At 37.8% G+C, this 16,801-nt stretch overlaps 1 protein-coding gene across 4 annotated transcripts; it reads right to left on the bottom strand.

Annotated features, from left to right (window-relative positions):
* Positions 1-936: 936 nt before the first annotated feature.
* Positions 937-15,900, bottom strand: Nep3 (M13 family metallopeptidase neprilysin 3). Of its 4 annotated transcripts, none has more exons than XM_089264271.1 (9): positions 15,879-15,900; positions 7,198-7,314; positions 6,147-6,303; positions 5,902-6,022; positions 5,526-5,840; positions 4,965-5,459; positions 3,177-4,006; positions 2,969-3,111; positions 937-2,906 (listed from the first exon to the last, which is right to left on the bottom strand). In XM_089264271.1, exons 2-9 carry the CDS (start codon positions 7,312-7,314, stop codon positions 2,730-2,732), a joined length of 2,355 nt encoding a protein of 784 aa, XP_089120397.1. In that variant the 5' UTR covers positions 15,879-15,900; the 3' UTR covers positions 937-2,729. The 4 variants fall into 4 exon arrangements, with proteins under 4 accessions (XP_089120397.1, XP_089120396.1, XP_030246014.1 ...); XM_089264270.1 differs by lacking the exon at positions 15,879-15,900 and adding an exon at positions 15,192-15,397; XM_030390154.2 differs by lacking the exon at positions 15,879-15,900 and adding an exon at positions 11,556-11,966.
* Between the last annotated feature and the right edge of the window lie 901 nt (positions 15,901-16,801).

The following is a 16,801-nucleotide window of genomic DNA, read 5'->3' on the forward strand; positions in this document are numbered from 1 at the left end:
TTGTTGAATTTAGACAGATCTCGGCAAACATTATAGACATTATAGATAGATATACTAATATACATATAAATATATATATATATATATATATATATATATATATATATATATATATATATATATATATATATATATATATATATATATATATATATATATATATATATATATATATATATATATATCTATTGGAATTATAGTTATCTATTGTGTATTATAGCTAAGAATTATGTGATTTGGTACCGTTTAGCATATTACATTTATTTCATATTCATATTCATTTCGACTTGATGATAGAGATATTTTACAACTTGGAGTATCCAACTATTTGACAGTTGAAGGAGTTTTAAATAAATTCCATACATTTTGGTGTTCTCATTGTGCAATATATATGTATATATGTATATCCGTTTATATACATACATATATTGTTCGATATTGTTATGTCATTTATAATACTAAGCACACATATCATTCTAGTACGTATTCACTTGAGATTTGATATGTGGCAAATGCGTTCCCAGTGATTCTCATGTTCTATATTTCTATATATCGATCTAGGCTAAAATGCATCTGCATTTGATTGGAGTTTTTCTATGGTCACATTTGATATACGATCTTTAAAAAACAAAGTAAAAATACAAAAACAGAAGCAAAATATAACAGAACTGAACATTAGTTTAGTACATATCAAATATACATACTATATTTTTTATTTCTTTTCTTATATACTTATGTATTTAGAACTTTTTCTAGCCACAAAAAAAAATTGTTTATGTTTCCAATTATTTGTGAGACTAATTTCAATCTACATTTAGTTATATGTATATTTAGAATATTTAGTATATTTAGTATATTTGGTATATTTAATATATTTATACACAAAATACAAAAGTGTATTCGGTTCTCTATTTTTTTTTTCTTCTTCTTCTTCGCTTTTTGGTATATTGTTCGCACTTTAAAGTTTGGCAACGAAAAGGCAGAAATAACTGCACCAAATATGTGCTCTATGCGCTCTCTATCTCGCTTGCACTCACACACACCACACACACACTCACACTCACACACATACGCATTCAGACCCATTCATGCACGCCTGCATAGAAAGCTTAGTTTATGGAAAAACTTTGGTTCACACATATTTGTGCTCTGATAATCATCTAAATATAGTATGTAGAAATCTTTGGATATCGTGTGACTTTTGTTCTTCTTCTTGTTCTCTCTTTCTTTCATTTTGTTATCGATCACTCGCAAATTGTCGTTCTCTAAATCTTTGCGGACATATCGAAAGTAATCCCACTTAACTAAATTTATATAGAAAACAAAATTCTATCCATAGCTAGTTATGTCGCCATCTCGACTGTTTGCAGTTTACAAATTCTTTTATATCTACTACATACATACATGTATATTTATATTTATATATATATTTATATTATATATTATATTTATAGGTAACTTAGGACAAAGACGAAGTAATTTCCACTATAGATATTGTTCGTAATGCGCAATTAAAAAAGTTTCTCTTGTTTCGCTTTTCGCTCTTCATTTAAGTCTCGGCTTTGGCGCCGGCTCGGCTTAAAGTCGATTCAGCGCCCGTTCCCAAAAGTATGCAATAGGTTTATCGTCAGATTCTCTTTCACTTTTCCTTAGGCACAATGACTGACGTTTTTGTTTTTGTTTTTGTTTTTCTCTATCTTTAGTACTAAATAATACAAATCAAAATTGACCACGGCTAGCCGCAAGAATAGTATATATGGGCTTGCAAAGCATTGAAATATGGTATATATGTATATATCTCTATATACACATCTCTCTCTTATCAGAGCTATAGTAAAGAGGCCTAAAAGAGGCAAAGTGAAACGCAAAAGAAAGACACGGAATAGTTAGGTTATTGTAGAGGCAAACTCTCCATCCACTTGAAACTTGATTCAAACTTAACAAAACAGGAAACGCTTTGAGAATGAACTGGGGCTGACTGGTTTCTGAGGATCTCCGGGTTATATGAGGATCTAGCGTTTGCTGCAGTCGCGAACCCAGCTCGATCGAGTCTCTAGTTCTCGATAACTACAGACGATCGCTGAGAATATGTATGAAACTGTAGACCACAGGTAAACCCAAGGAACTTAAAATATTATCGAATGGAATAAGGTAGAAGGAAGTGAAGATCTAAGAAGTACATGCTGAGCTACAGGTCCACTCATTAGTTACTCATAGAGTCTAAGACAATCAGCTGCAACAAGTTAAAATGTATGAAGAAAACATATAAGAGTGCTCGAGTCGGGTGGGGCCGACTAGGCGGTACCACGGGCTGGGCTTATGAATAGGATATTTGTAAACTAAAATCGAGCCAGGTCGTTATTCTGATCAAAAATATTCCAATTAAATATGATCTCTCACGCATATATAGGGAAATTGACAGCTCCCACGATAAGCTTGAATAGACTTTTGAAATTCTTGGGCTTCCCTTGGCTCTCTCATCACTTTGCAGGCCCATCGATTGGCAACAAAAGGACATTTAGCACACATCTGAAACGAAATAGCTCTCTAGGCAACATGGACAATCAAACGTTGCCTTTGCGAGAAATAGTTGTTGTTTTGTTTTTGGTTTTTCTTAGTTGAACGGCGGTTCGTAAAATTCTTCTCTTTGATATTTCAACTTGTCTCGTTTTTAGTGTGTGTGTGTGTGGAAAAATAGATTGTGAGATCTGTGTGTCGAATCAATCGCTTTACCAGACTTCACACTTCTTGGTCGGATTCATGCGAGTGTCGGCCTTGCAGTTGAAGACATCGGCGAACTCCTTCATGTTGGACAGTGTGCCAATGACCCGGAACTGTGACGGCGAATGGGGATCCTTTTCCATTTGCAGCAAATTGGTCTCATCTGTGGTGCTGGAGCACCAGACCTAATAGGAGCATCATATTTATATCAAATGCATCAGCTAAATATACATGTACCGGCACTCACCTGTGCAAAGGAGACAAAGAAGAGTTGGGGATGCGTCAAGTTCAGGCCGGGCAGCTTCAGAATGTCCGCATTCTTATCGAGCTTGGTCTTCATATAGGCATGATAGGCCGCCTTCAACCCACCATTGTCGGCTATGTTCTCGCCTATGGAATGGAAGACCATTTTAGTTGTAGCTAATCGAGTTAGACGCTTCAATTTGGGGACTCACCCAATGTCTGCTTGCCGTTCAGATTGCGTCCGTTGAGCTTGTAGCCACTGTACTGGTTGGCAATGCACTCGGCCTTCTCGTTGAAGCGTTCGATGCTCTTGGCATCCCACCAGCGATTGATGTTGCCGAACTTATCGTATTCACGGCCCTGATCGTCGAAGGCGTGCGTCAGCTCGTGGCCCATGACCACGCCCATGGCGCCAAAGTTCAGGCTCTTGGGGTTGTTGATGTCGAAGAAGGGCTTTTGCAGGATGCCGGCGGGAAAGACGATTTGATTCTTGGTGGGCGTGTAGTAGGCATTCACCGTTTGCGGTGTCATGCCCCAATTGGTCTTATTCACCGGCTGGTCCAGTCGCTTCAGATTGCTCTTCAGATTGTAGATGGCCACCTGGATGTTGTTCTCGAAGTACGCATTCGCTGTGATATTCAGCTCCTCATACTTCTTGTCCAGTTCGTCGGAGTTGAGGATGTAGTCGGGAAAGCCGATCATATCGGAGATCTCGTTGGCCTTCTCAATGGCGCGCTCGCGCGTCTGCTTGTCCACCCAGCTGAGATTCTGCAGATTCATTTTAAAGGCCTCACGTATCTCGCCAATCATTTGCTCCGCCGCTGGCTTGGACACGCCATGGAATGCCTGACGCACGAATATCGCGCCCACGGCAAAGCCAATCACATTGTTCGTATCAGAGACGCAATAGCGCCACACCTCCTCGCCGCCATCGGAGCCCATCAGCGCCTTGCGCACGCCCTTATACGCATCCCGGAAGGGCTTCGACAAGCAGCTGGTCAGCGTGCGCACCGCCTGCCAAATCAGATAGTTGTTCAGCGTGCTGCAAAAGCGGAATTCGTTGTCAATTAGTAAATGTTAAACTAAACTGTTAACCGATTGATGCCTCTAACCCGGTTCGCGTGCTCAACCGACAAATATAATGCTCACTCGCTCTTGCTCTGAGCGCCCTCTGTTGTATTCGTTGAGAGCCTTGAGTGAAACTATTCGTGTGACTTTTGTAAGTGCAGAATAAACTCAATGCTCGCGCACAAAACACACTCAATTCGCGTAGAGAGCACACACACGCATACACACCAATGCATTGCAATGCATGCACACACTCAACCAAACGGTCGGCGAACAAGCAGAGCGAAACAAAGCAACAATAAAACGGCTGTTAACCGATCGCAGCCGAACTCGCGTGAGAGCCGATGCAATCGGTTGCGCTCTGAGATTTCTTTCCAAGTGTAGGTAAAAGACACTCATTTGCAGACACCGAAAAGCGTTTGACAGTTATATACCAGCTATGCTCAATACTGAATTGCTGCGGAGCTGTGTTTACAGTTTCAATTTCTTATTGCTTATTGCTTCGTCCACTGACTATGCGAAAGCATCTCTGATTGGCCTCAATAGCCATTTCGCTCGCACTCAGCAACAGTTGTATGCATTAGCAGACGTCGAGAAAGGGTCAACAGTTACAGATTTGTGAGCTGTTAGCGTAAAGTTTACTAGCAATAACTAACAGTTGCTCAACAGCAAGATTATCTCATGTTAGACTTGAGCAGTCATGCTATTAATTATGTATATAATGCATACTATATCCTTTGTATTGTATATATAATATAACTATAAAACTATTGTAAATCCCATCGTAAGTTAATGCATAATAGGGAACGCTGAACGACATCAACACTTTTGCCTAACCTCTAAGGAGATAGAGCGAGCTCTTATCTGCACCCTCCTATAAAATTCTTAGACATAGGAAATAATAAAAAACAAAAAAAAAAATGCATATTTACATTTTGCCCGCTTCCGTTTTTTGCATGTTCAAGATGATGTTGGAGAGGTTCTTGAGAAAATCGGGCGCATAGACGACGACAATTTCCTCATCGGTGACGCGCCTGTTCACCATTTGCATGGCATTGTCAAAGTGATCCGTCCAGTTGAGGAACGGCGCCAGCTTAATCAGATCCTTGAGCTTCATGGGATGATACATGGCCTCCTCGTTGCGTCGATCCTCCATTGGAATGGTGATGTTGGCCAGCTTCTTCTCAAAATTGATCACCGCCTCCATTTGGATGCGTGCTGTGGTCTCGTTGGCGCCCAGGAGCACACAGACCTTGGTCATGTACTCGATGTACTCGCTGAGCACCTTGCGATGGATGTCCGTCTTGTTGTTGTAGTAGTCGGCGGTGGGCAGGGTCAGGCCGCCCTGATCGATCTGTATGACATGACGGGTCGAGTTCTTGTCATCCTCCCCAATGGCCCAGCCAAACAGGCAATTGAAATTATATCTGCAAGAGAAGATCGAGTTAGGATATTTCCTAAAAGGGTATTTCGGAAACTCCGGGCCAACCCACTTGTTGTGCAGTATTTTCAGGGTATTGCCCAGCTTCCAGTTGGTCACATTGAAGCCGGTTTGCGTTACGTTCCAGCCACCGATTTGCTTCAGCAGATCGATCATTGGCTTGGCGCCCAGTTTCTCCATATGCTCATCCACATCCAGGCAGGACTCATAGTAGACCTTGGCCTTGCGTTCCGCCTCCGACTTGAACGTCTTCGCTGGCTTCTCCAGCACGTTGCGAATGATCAGCTGATTCATCTGCTCCAGCTTGCCAAATGTGCCCCAGGTGGACTTGCCCTCCGGTATGGGATTGTTTTTGATCCATTGATTGCTGCAAAGGATTGAAGCAATTGTTATGCATTTGTATTACGAGCTACGACTGTTGGTCCTACCAGGCATAGCCATAGAAGTCATCGCAGGGATCGATGCTGGCATCTATGGACTTCAGAATCTCGCTCGACGCAAAGATGCAGTGCTCGTTCAGGCAGGGCAACTCGTCCGCCGTCAAACAATCTGAAATTATAGATGCAAGTATATAGAGACTATATAAAATATATTTATATTTTAAAGAATGGTTCTGTGGCACATAATAATTCACATTTCATTTCAAGAGAATCTCTGTTATCCAAATACTTACCCTTCTTATGTGGCTGAACGTGCACTACGTGATTGGTATTATCGGAACTGTTCGATAGTATCATGGTGAGCAGCGTTAAGATGACTATGGTCATGACAAAAGTTGTAATCAACAGCCATTTTTCGGTCCTATTTCTCGAACGCCAATTCCAAGTGGCCTATTAAAAGGAAATATTTGGGATGTCAAAATTATTTTAATAAATATTTGAGAGTCTTAAATAAGGTGAGATTTCTTTTAAAGAAAATTCCCGATGATGATTGATCAGAGCTATAGAAAACGTAAATTTTAATAATAAAACTATTTTTATAAAAAGTTTTCCAATTAGAATTCCATAAAATAGTTTAACTGGAATGAGGCTGTATCTTTTATTTTGAAGAAAATTTCTGTTTATGGTATTCGTAGATTTCCATAATCAATCCATTGAACATTTTACATAGTCTATTTTAATAGAAAGTCTTTAGAATTATATAAAATAACGGGGCGAAATGGAGCTAGAAGGAACTTTAATTTTTCTTTTAAGAAATAATCGGATTAAAAGTTATCAGAAAATTATTTAATAAATTTTTTATATGTTCTCTATATATTCTATACATGTTATATATACCATAGAGAGGTCAGGATATATATTTTCTTAGATTCATTAATAAATTTTATGTAATTATATGGAATTTGCCTAAGCCTAAGAGCTACAATTCAGACTTGAAGCCTGACCTCTAAGCCATTGTAGTTTATATAAGATCTATTTAGTTATTGTACAACTGTAAAAAGAGTAACTGTAAATGCTTTTAAGAGCCGCTCTTGAGTGCGGCATTCAAATTTGCGAGTCTCTCTGTACGTATACGATGCGAGCAGTCGTAACCTTCAAGCTAATCAAATCTCGGACGCTGCTTTTGGGTCATTGCCAGCGAAAGAGATGGAGGAAGACATGCAGTGCGACAGAGAGGGAGGGGAACGATGTGTGGCTAAATTATGGAATTGCTTTCGTTGCCGGCTGGCCATGTGAATGTGTATCGTGTGTATCGTGTGTGTGTGTGTGTGTAGCTGTACTCACCCGCGCCGTGTGATAGCGTATCTGCATGCCGGTGTGACCGGTCGCCTCGTTAAGCTGAATGCCGCCAATTGAACTTGAATCATCTTCCGTAAATTCGGTCTGTTTGTAGCGTGTCATCTGTAAGATGCAAAGCAGAGACCATTAAAGCAGATCAGAACACAATATCAACAGCACAATGCCGCTCGATTAGCCACTCTATATATGTATGTATATGTGTATATATGTATAATCCGAATTATTTTGGTGCACGCGCGCACCGAACTGGATCGCCATCTGGCTACAGTCGGACGGGAGCGCATTGAAGTCCATTATTATCCGCATGCAAATTGCAAGCTGAGCCGAGATCTCAGCATCAGCTGGCATTCATGGCCGGATATGCATAACATATAATCAACTTTAAATTGAAGAACTTGTAAGCAAATATATTTGATTAATGCACCTTTTCGTGGGAATATCAAAGATATCAAAGCGCACCACAAACCCAAGTCAAGGAATTGGGGCAGCTGAACTTGGAGCGAATGTAATATAGGGACTCATATTTGTATAGTAAAGAGAAGAAAGCCAAAATTGAATTAAAATTATCAAAGTTATATAGTATCTAGATTTATCATTTATACAACATTCGATATTCAGATTTGTATCTAAGGGATGTCTCTTACATTCTATAGAACTTTCCAGTCAATTTAGGGTCTTGCCATAGAGATTCTCAACAGCATTTTACATGTAAGCTCTGGCTGCAACACTTCTGCAGCACTCTATCTATAAGACTGGTAAATGTTTATAGGCTTTACTTATAACTGCTCTAATATGTCGATTTATTTATTTATATCTATGCAGGACTGGGCTGTACTTTATGTCTGGGTCTATTAGTCAGACTGATCTGTAGTATTATGAAAGATGTGGACTTATTTTCAATCACAATCTTTCTATATAATAGATAATATAATAGATCAAGATCTCTCTGTAGATGAGATCAAGCACATGGGATAGATAATAGTAAATAGAGTGCCTCCACTAGAATGGTCTAGGAAGCAGCTCAACAGTATTCCAAGCCTCATGAATACTCTCGCTGAACTCAGCTTTAAAGCGGATTAAGATAGAAGACCTGTAACATCCCCAAAAATCGAGTATAGATACATATATAGATATAGTTATTTATATATATACATATATAAATATTTCTTATCTTATGTCTCTCTTTTAAACTTCAAATCTGAAGCTCCAGTCTCTTGTTCAGTAATGTGAGCATATTAAATCCAGATTTTCTTAGACTCTAATCCGCAAGATCCTAATACTAATAAGTCAAAGCCAGAAGCATTTATACTTAATATAATAAGACATAAAGATAAGAAACTTCCACCAATATTCCGCATTTTCAATCTTCCTCTTCAATAGAATCGCAAGACAAACAAAGAAAGCCAATCAACTCTGCTCATGCAGTGGGCGAGTGTAGGCGTATGCAAATGTTTACCTGCAAAGCTGCACAGATTGGAATTACCCATTGGATAAATATGCTAAAATCTAATTAGCCTACATTGCGCCGTGTACCTAGCTAATTGGCCAGCCCTGTGCTCGAGTGTTTGTTGTTGTTGTTGTTGTTGTTGTTTACTGTAGTACATCTGATAATAGCTCGTCTTATCTACCAGCTGGCGCCGGCACTTCAACGTCGAGGGTCGCCTCTTTGAATTTTGTTTTGCTCTCTATGTATTCTATCTGCTGTGCATATCTCAATTCTCACTTTTCTTTTGCCACCTATATATTTAGATCTGTATGTGTGTGTGTAAGTATGTGTGAACCACATTGTCGTGTCAATAGCTCGAATGTTCTGCTTTGGCATTTTTAGTTTTTACATACATATGGTAGATATATATGTATATATGGATATATATGTATATGTATGTATGTATGTGTAGAGTAAGTCGTGTCGACCCTTTTGTTCATTGTCTTCAGATATTTTGCACATGAAAAGAAAGTGCTGACAGCAGACGGGATAAATAGATATATATATATATACATATTAGCCTACATTATATATACATATAGTATAGTATACATACATATATGTATATAGATTGGGGTTGTTGAAAATATATCAAAATATCAATATATCGATATTTTGTTGTATGAAAAAATATGTATGCATAAATATATCTAAATAATATTAATATTAATAATATTAATATTAGTAAATATTTTTTGCCTAAATATCGAATATTTTGACGATATTTTTGATATATTTAAGTTAAGCGGTCTTTATCATTTAAATAAAAAATACTTATTTTTATTATTCTTGTTCTTTTGTGACGGATGATAAATTTATTGTAAGAAAAAGTAAAAAAAAAATTTTTAAATATATATATTTTGATATTTTTAAGTTAGTTATCAAATATCACATTGAAAATATCATCGATACGATATTTTAAAAATATTCGACAATCCCGATATGGATTGAGAGTTGGGTGTCCAATTATATATTCGTTTAAGTTCTTCTTTAGCAATCTTTCTGTGATAATTATCAACTGTGGCATACAGTAAAATCTTGCTTGAACTGACTTCAACTGCGGTTCACTCTTCAATATATATATATATATACATATATATGTATTGTAGTACATGGAGGAACTTAAGTGCATATTGCGCTGCATGCATCGATTCATTTATGTACAGTCAGCTAATATTAACTCGAGCAGTATTGTAATTATCGTCTGAAGCATCGTTAGCATACCCCGCACACACTCGGGATCTGCCCAGAGGGTATATTAGTTTTAGCAAAGCGAACTACAGAGAGTCTAAATTGTCTTGTTTGGGACTAAAACGTTAGCCTTGTGCCTCTATCTGTATGCCTGTTCTCATGTGATAGGGAGTGAATTTCTTTTACTAAATCATCAACTCTTTCTATAGCCTTAAGATTTCTTTAAAGCTCAAACATTTAACACATTTAACAAATTAATTTGAGCAAATTTAGTATATACATAGCTACTTCTACTATTGATACTCTTCATATGGTATATTTATGTAAATCTGCCCTTTTACTCCCACAATCCAAAGGGAATGTCTATTAAAAAGACAAGATACTTCGGTCAGGGTATTTGTCGAGTCCTAACGTCCAGCACAATTTCAATTGTAATTAATTAATGACTGCAGCTGTTATGATTATGCTATGGCCCTATGGCTGCAATGTGCATGCATCGAGTGCTTAGTCAATTGACTATTTACAGTAACATTATATCGCACATACTTCATATGAAATGTGGTATATGAAAGATTATATAAAATGTGCAATATTATCAAACATTTCAAACCATCAACTTGATATTGATAGCAAATTTAAAGAGCGTTAAGTTGGCTGCGTTTGCCAAATTTAAAGATTGAAATACGAAAACTGAGAATCTTGGATATTTAAATGGGGAACTGATATTACAAGTTAATTGAAAGGCAATAAAAATATGCTTATGAAATTGAATGATATTTTTCTGCACAAAATAATATTTTTTGTAGCCTGTGAATCCCTTGGCTTTTTGTAATTATCTTGAAAACACACACCTATTGTAGTGTCAATCAAGAGCTATAATATAACTATAATTGCGATAAATATTCTACAGAACTACCCATAAACAAAATATACAAAAAATATTAATAAATCTATAGAACAAATAAAGAAGAATATAAAAAAAAATTTATATATAAAAAAAAATGTATTAACTCATTATAAAATTTTCATTAAAATATAATTTAAAATACTTTCAAACGAATATTACGAATTTTATGATATATAAATAAAATTATTATTATATTAATAAAATGAATAATATAAATAAAATGATTATTTAATTGTTATAAATTTAGCTATCGATATTAAGTTACTTAGTCATTAAATTTTGCTAGCCCAGCACGTAGTGCTCAGTTCCACTAGAATTTTTATGACCGCAGCTGTACGTACATATGTACAGCCTATTAAACATATGTTCAATATATGTATGCATATAATATAATATAATATAATAATATAATATATATAATATATACATATAATATATATATTTTTATAATGCCTATAAATTACAAAAGAAAAAAGGAAACAAAGAAAAATAAAGAAAAAAATATGTCCAATGACCACCAATAAAGTATTCGCCTATTCCTTTTATATATATTTTTATATATATACATACATACATACATATATATACATATATCTGGATATACATTGCTTACGATTTTATTGCTACAAGTTCAGGTCCATAAAAACTTAATACCCATTCGCAATTGTCCTCAGTGCAGCGATAAGCCACATATTTGGGCACACACACAGTCACACAGTCACACACGCACAACACATACTTAGAGAGGCTCACACCTACCGTGCCGCAATCGGTGAGCCACATGTTTGGGCAATTCGACAAAGGCAGCAACAAATTTGGCAACGCAAATAAATTGAATACAATATTTAAGTTATCTCAACTCGTCTTGTGTTTTCTTTTGCTTTGCTTTGTTTTTGTTGTTATTTCAGTCGTTTTGTTTTGGTTTTTTATTGGACTTTTTTCTTTCAGTGTCGTTGTTTATTTGCAGGGCGCGCGCCTACAACTTGGCCTGAGAAAGGCAGCTAATGAGAGTGTGAGTGAGAAAGAGAGAGTGAGAGAGAGAGATAGAGAGAGTGAGAGAGTGAGAGTGAGTGAGTGAGTGTGTGTGTGTAGAAATGTTAGGGGGGGCGCCAGAGATAACGCGTATGCACGATATCCGATGTTCATCCCATGACCGTCGAATCTACACTGAACGAAGCCCTATGGCTAAAGCGATGCCGGTACCGTAGCCGTAGCCGATGGCAACCGATGCCCGGTGCCGATGTCGGCTACCCCGATGCTATATAGCCGAAATCTATCTGGAGCCATAGAGGCTCTTCGTTTCGTTGCTCGCATTCAAATGATTTTGCACTATAAACAAATTAATTGACTCAATTCTTGTAACCACACACAAATATGTGTGTGTGTGTGTGTGTGTATGCTTTACCCTTCTCTGCTCAACTCGATCATTATTTGTTGTTTAGCTAAGGAATTTTCGTCAATCGATCGAACGCAAAATAATAATTGTTATTGCCCATTGGCAATTGAAGCGTATATCTCATCTATGTATATCTGCTGTGCGTCTATTGTTTATATCTGGCATATCCGCGCACTCTGCTAATATTTACAAAATCCGAGCCCAAACACTCAAATATATACAGAGACTAAAGCCACATACATATGTACATACATATATCTATATCAATATCTATATGCATATACACACATATATCCGTAATGATAATGCTTGGTAGGGCAAGTAAATAGATTCATGTCCAATAATTACATAGATTTATCATATCATCAGACACGCGCACACACACACTGGACAGGACAGTCGTATTACAGTGAACACTCACATGAGACGAACACTGATTAACAACAATTAAACAGTTTGAAGCATATTCGATAGGGATTTTATATATGATTATGATGATACATTATGTATTTACTCTTAAAATAGATATTCATTAAAAATTTGACATTTTTATCTGGAAAATTAATTAAAGAAGCTTTTATATCGGCTATAATCTATATGTGTTACAGGCGTACAAAAATAGTACCAATATATCATAAGTGGGCCTCTTGCACAAACAACAAAATAGATATCAATATAGATTTAATCGAGAAAATCGATCAATTACTAAGCTTAGCAGTCTATCATACCCCATACTGTATGCTACCTATACTATAAAAAAGCTGATTATAGTATAAGTAGAGCACATTGGGGTGTGCTGGGCTAGAATACCCTTAATAGGCATAGGTATATTAATATCAGCTCTATTAGGGATTATTAGATAAACTAAATATTCCATATCAATATATGTTAAAATAAATATATTATTAATATACCAATTTAACCTTTAAGAATACCTTAAAAGTCTTGTAGCCCCGCTCAAGTCCATTCAGGGCTACGTTCGACCAATGAGAATCGCATAGAAGCGCATGCTATGCATGCGAGCAAAGCACATTTTCGATTTGCTTGCTCACTTAGGCAGTCTCCACTGTATGTACACAGTCACTCACTTACAATATGCCATTAATCGGCGACGCCATCAGCCGAATGAAAACTGTTGCGCAGTTTTCCTTTTTTGCGCGTTTCGTTTTGCTTTGTTTTGTTTTTCCGCCCCGGTGAGGGGGAGGGGGCGGCAGTGAGACGACGACAGGCTTACATATGTCGGTCCGGGCCTTTGGCAGCTATATTTGCCCAGAGCTTGACGCTGCTCGGTAAACAGAGCCGATGCGAATCGCTGAATGTAAACAGAAATTCAATTGAATTTCGCTCTCTAGAAATTTGGAATTTCGAAATTGGAATTTGAGTCGCGGTCAGTCCCATGAAAAAGTCTTGCAACGGAAGTGAATAATTTAAGTTATAATTCCCAGCATCTTCAGCGCCAAGAAGATATATAGATAGATTATATATTTGTATTATGATTATGTGATTATAGTCGCTCGAGTTTCACAAGCGAATTGACTTGATTAACATATCAATATTTGCAGACTTTGTCGACTCGTAAGACTCAGAGGTCTATGTAGAGCTCAATTGTAATTAAAAACTGTATTCATTTAGATCTGGTTTCCGCGTATTCCAATTTATGCCTATTTCCAGTCCTATTTCTCCAGCAATTGCAGCTCGAAACCCAACTCAAATAGACTTCTTTCATACCAATCCTACAAATGTTCCCTTTCCTAGTGTGCGTAGAATCTGTTTACATATCAGTAAAGTTTGCATGCAATCAATCAAATTGATTTACTAACAATTAATCTACGCAATATATTAAATTTTCGGGCTGCCTCAAGAGTCAACAAATCCAATAATTGCAAATACCTAAGCGCAAAAGCTGTCCAATAATCACTCCATCAATCAAAGTTCTATTTTGTTTATACGAAATACCGCTGAATACCAAGAAATGTGTAAAAATCTTTTCAAAACAATTTCAGGAATGAAAATTTCAAATAAAATTGAAATGTTTATGAGGAAAACTTGCAGCGAATTCTATAAATATAGCCAAAGATGTGGGCAAAAAGGAAACTAAATGAGATAGGATACAATATGGATGATATGGTAGATATATTGAACATATGTGTGCATATATGTATGTATATATTAGTGGCCTATAGTCTGCACATAGAGAGAGAGAGAGAGAGAGAGAGAGAGAGAGCAAGAGTCAGGGTAAAACAGATTAATGAATAGAATTTATTGAGCTGCGCAAAATATGAATATGTTTTATATATATATATGCACATATATATGTATATATTATATGTCCCCATGTATGGGGCTTCTGGTGTTCAGGATTTGAATTGCTATTCCCACCACAGCCGCAGCAGCTGTTCATGCGCCAAATTGCATTTCGAACAACTTGAACTCTGCTGGATATCGAATATAATCCTAGCTCTCGCTCTCTCTCGCTCTCACACACTCAGCCAAAGCTCATTCACTGTGCCGCTCACACTCTGCCACACACACACTCTCTCTCTCTCTCTCTCTCTCTCTCTCTCTCTCTCTCTCTCTCTCTCTCTCTCTCTCTCTCTTTGACTTGTCTGACATATGTTGGACATATGTCTTGGCTCAAATTTTCGACAGGCTCAAGTCCCAGTGCAGGACTTGCAATTTATGTATGTACCACATGTTGGTGCTCCAGGCGGGCAGGTGGATGCCGATTGGCGGAGCAACAAGGTAAAGTCAGAGACGGAGGCGCAAGGGGGCGTGGCTAGCTAGTGCAATGCTAATTGAATTGGCCAAGTCAATTAAGAATTTTGCATTTGTCATAAATGCATTTAGACAATTAAGAAAAGGCAAACCGTTTGGCCAACAGCAGCGTTGCTACTGCAATAAACATGGCAACACACACACAGATACACACACACACACACACACACAGAGTGGGGGAGAGAGAGAGAGAGTGGGTAGAGCAGCGCGCGCTCTTGGCCTACCTTTGCGCTCATTTTCCTTATGCGCCTGAATAGATGCAATGAATTTTTTCTTTCACTGTTGCTGCCGTTCGCTTCTCTTGTTGTTGTTGTTGTTGTTGTTATTTGTTAGCTCTTTATGAAAGAACTACTTAGAGCTAAGTTAAAGTTGTGCGTTCTTTTCACTTGAAAACATTCTTCTATCTGCCTTTGTTTATTTTATTTTTTAAATTGTTTTCTTTTCTCTTTCGGTTCTTTTTTTTTTTGCAAATCAATGCAAGTTATTGTTGTGGGCTTTGTGTTACTATTTTTGCTTTACTTGAGCCACCACATTTTGTTTATAATCTTCAACTTGGCAGCCGAAATAGTTGGTACTTAAAAAAAAAAAAATGCTTATTGTTTTGGCTGGCGCTGCTGGCGCTTGGGCTGCAACTGAAATTCCACCACCGGAGCCACGGCGATGGTAGCCTCCAAAAGCTAACTTGGCAGCGGGTCGAGCCGAGCAATGTCACTATCAAGCCGAAAAGCGAAAATCCACCAGCACACACACACACACACACACACACACACACACACACACACACAAGAGAGTCGACGCTGTGAAAAGCTAGCACGGAAAAACGCGCAGTAAAAACGAAACAAACAAAAGCAAACACACACACGCACACATAGTAGTCAAAAAAAAGCCCCAACAAGCCAAAGCTGACTTACCCTTGCCGAGTGCCCGTCGTCGAGAGAGTTGAGTTGAGCGGAACCCAACGAAATATTGCCATCTATGTGCGCCTTCTGATTGCAGCTCGAATTTGTGCCTTGAAGCGCGACTGCGCATTGGCAGAGCACAGAGGAGATGGCAGCACTGCGCCAGTGTTGCCAGATCAACAAAGTCTCCTGTTAACAATCGCCAGGTGGCGCTCTTTGGAATCTGCGTAAGTTTTCCTTTTGAAAAGCTAAAATCTGCAGTTGCAGGAGAAGCAGATTAAAGGGGTTAAAGGGGAGGCTCTGGGGGTACTCATGCCTATAAATTCCATGGAGAAACTTAAGAACTTGGCATAGCTAATAGTCAAAGTTAAAGCAGCTTTCTTGAGCTAATCACCACGGTCTGTGGCTTTCATTGAATTCCTGAGAACAGGCGAACTTTGTACACCAGATGGCGTCCCGCTAGCCGAAACAATTGTCCAAATAGTTATAGCTACTTGTGTAAGCAAAGTCTGAGTCCGCATTGCATGACTGAGAATCGCAGAGCAGAGCTGTATATAAATAAACGTATATTGCTTCCTTATCTAGCGAGTAGTAAAAGTTAAAGTGACTTTTATACGCACAGCATGGTAAGTATTCATTGGAAATCTATGGGCTTCTCTGAGAAACGTCATTTTATGGAATTTCTGGTATCTCATATTGCTCATATTTCTGTATGACGCTCCAAGTTTTCTATAGTATAATCAACAGTAGCTGCTGTAGCTCTTATAGGCGCCAGCATACATGAGAATCGCACAGAAAGGCAGTCGACACAAACAGTTTAAACAGAAGACAATCTTATGCCTAGTCTGATACTCTAATGCAAGTAGCAACAGTTTGTCGAGCTGTTTTTATCGTGAGCCTCTCTATGCGAATCTCACAGACACACACACAAGAAA

Source organism: Drosophila navojoa, chromosome X, assembly GCF_054131105.1.
Source record: "Drosophila navojoa isolate 15081-1374.11 chromosome X, UAZ_NAV_1.0, whole genome shotgun sequence".
Taxonomy (NCBI): Eukaryota; Metazoa; Arthropoda; class Insecta; order Diptera; family Drosophilidae; genus Drosophila; species Drosophila navojoa.

Bases quoted from the DNA above. Each gene is read 5' to 3' on its own strand.
- Nep3 (XM_030390154.2), bottom strand. From the start codon at position 11,579: ATGTGGCTCACCGATTGCGGCACG. The intron at 6,304-7,197 runs GTGAGTACAGCT...TCCTTTTAATAG, and splicing joins TACGCTATCACACGGCGCGG to GCCACTTGGAATTGGCGTTC. The intron at 6,023-6,146 runs GTAAGTATTTGG...CTATAATTTCAG, and splicing joins CGTTCAGCCACATAAGAAGG to ATTGTTTGACGGCGGACGAG.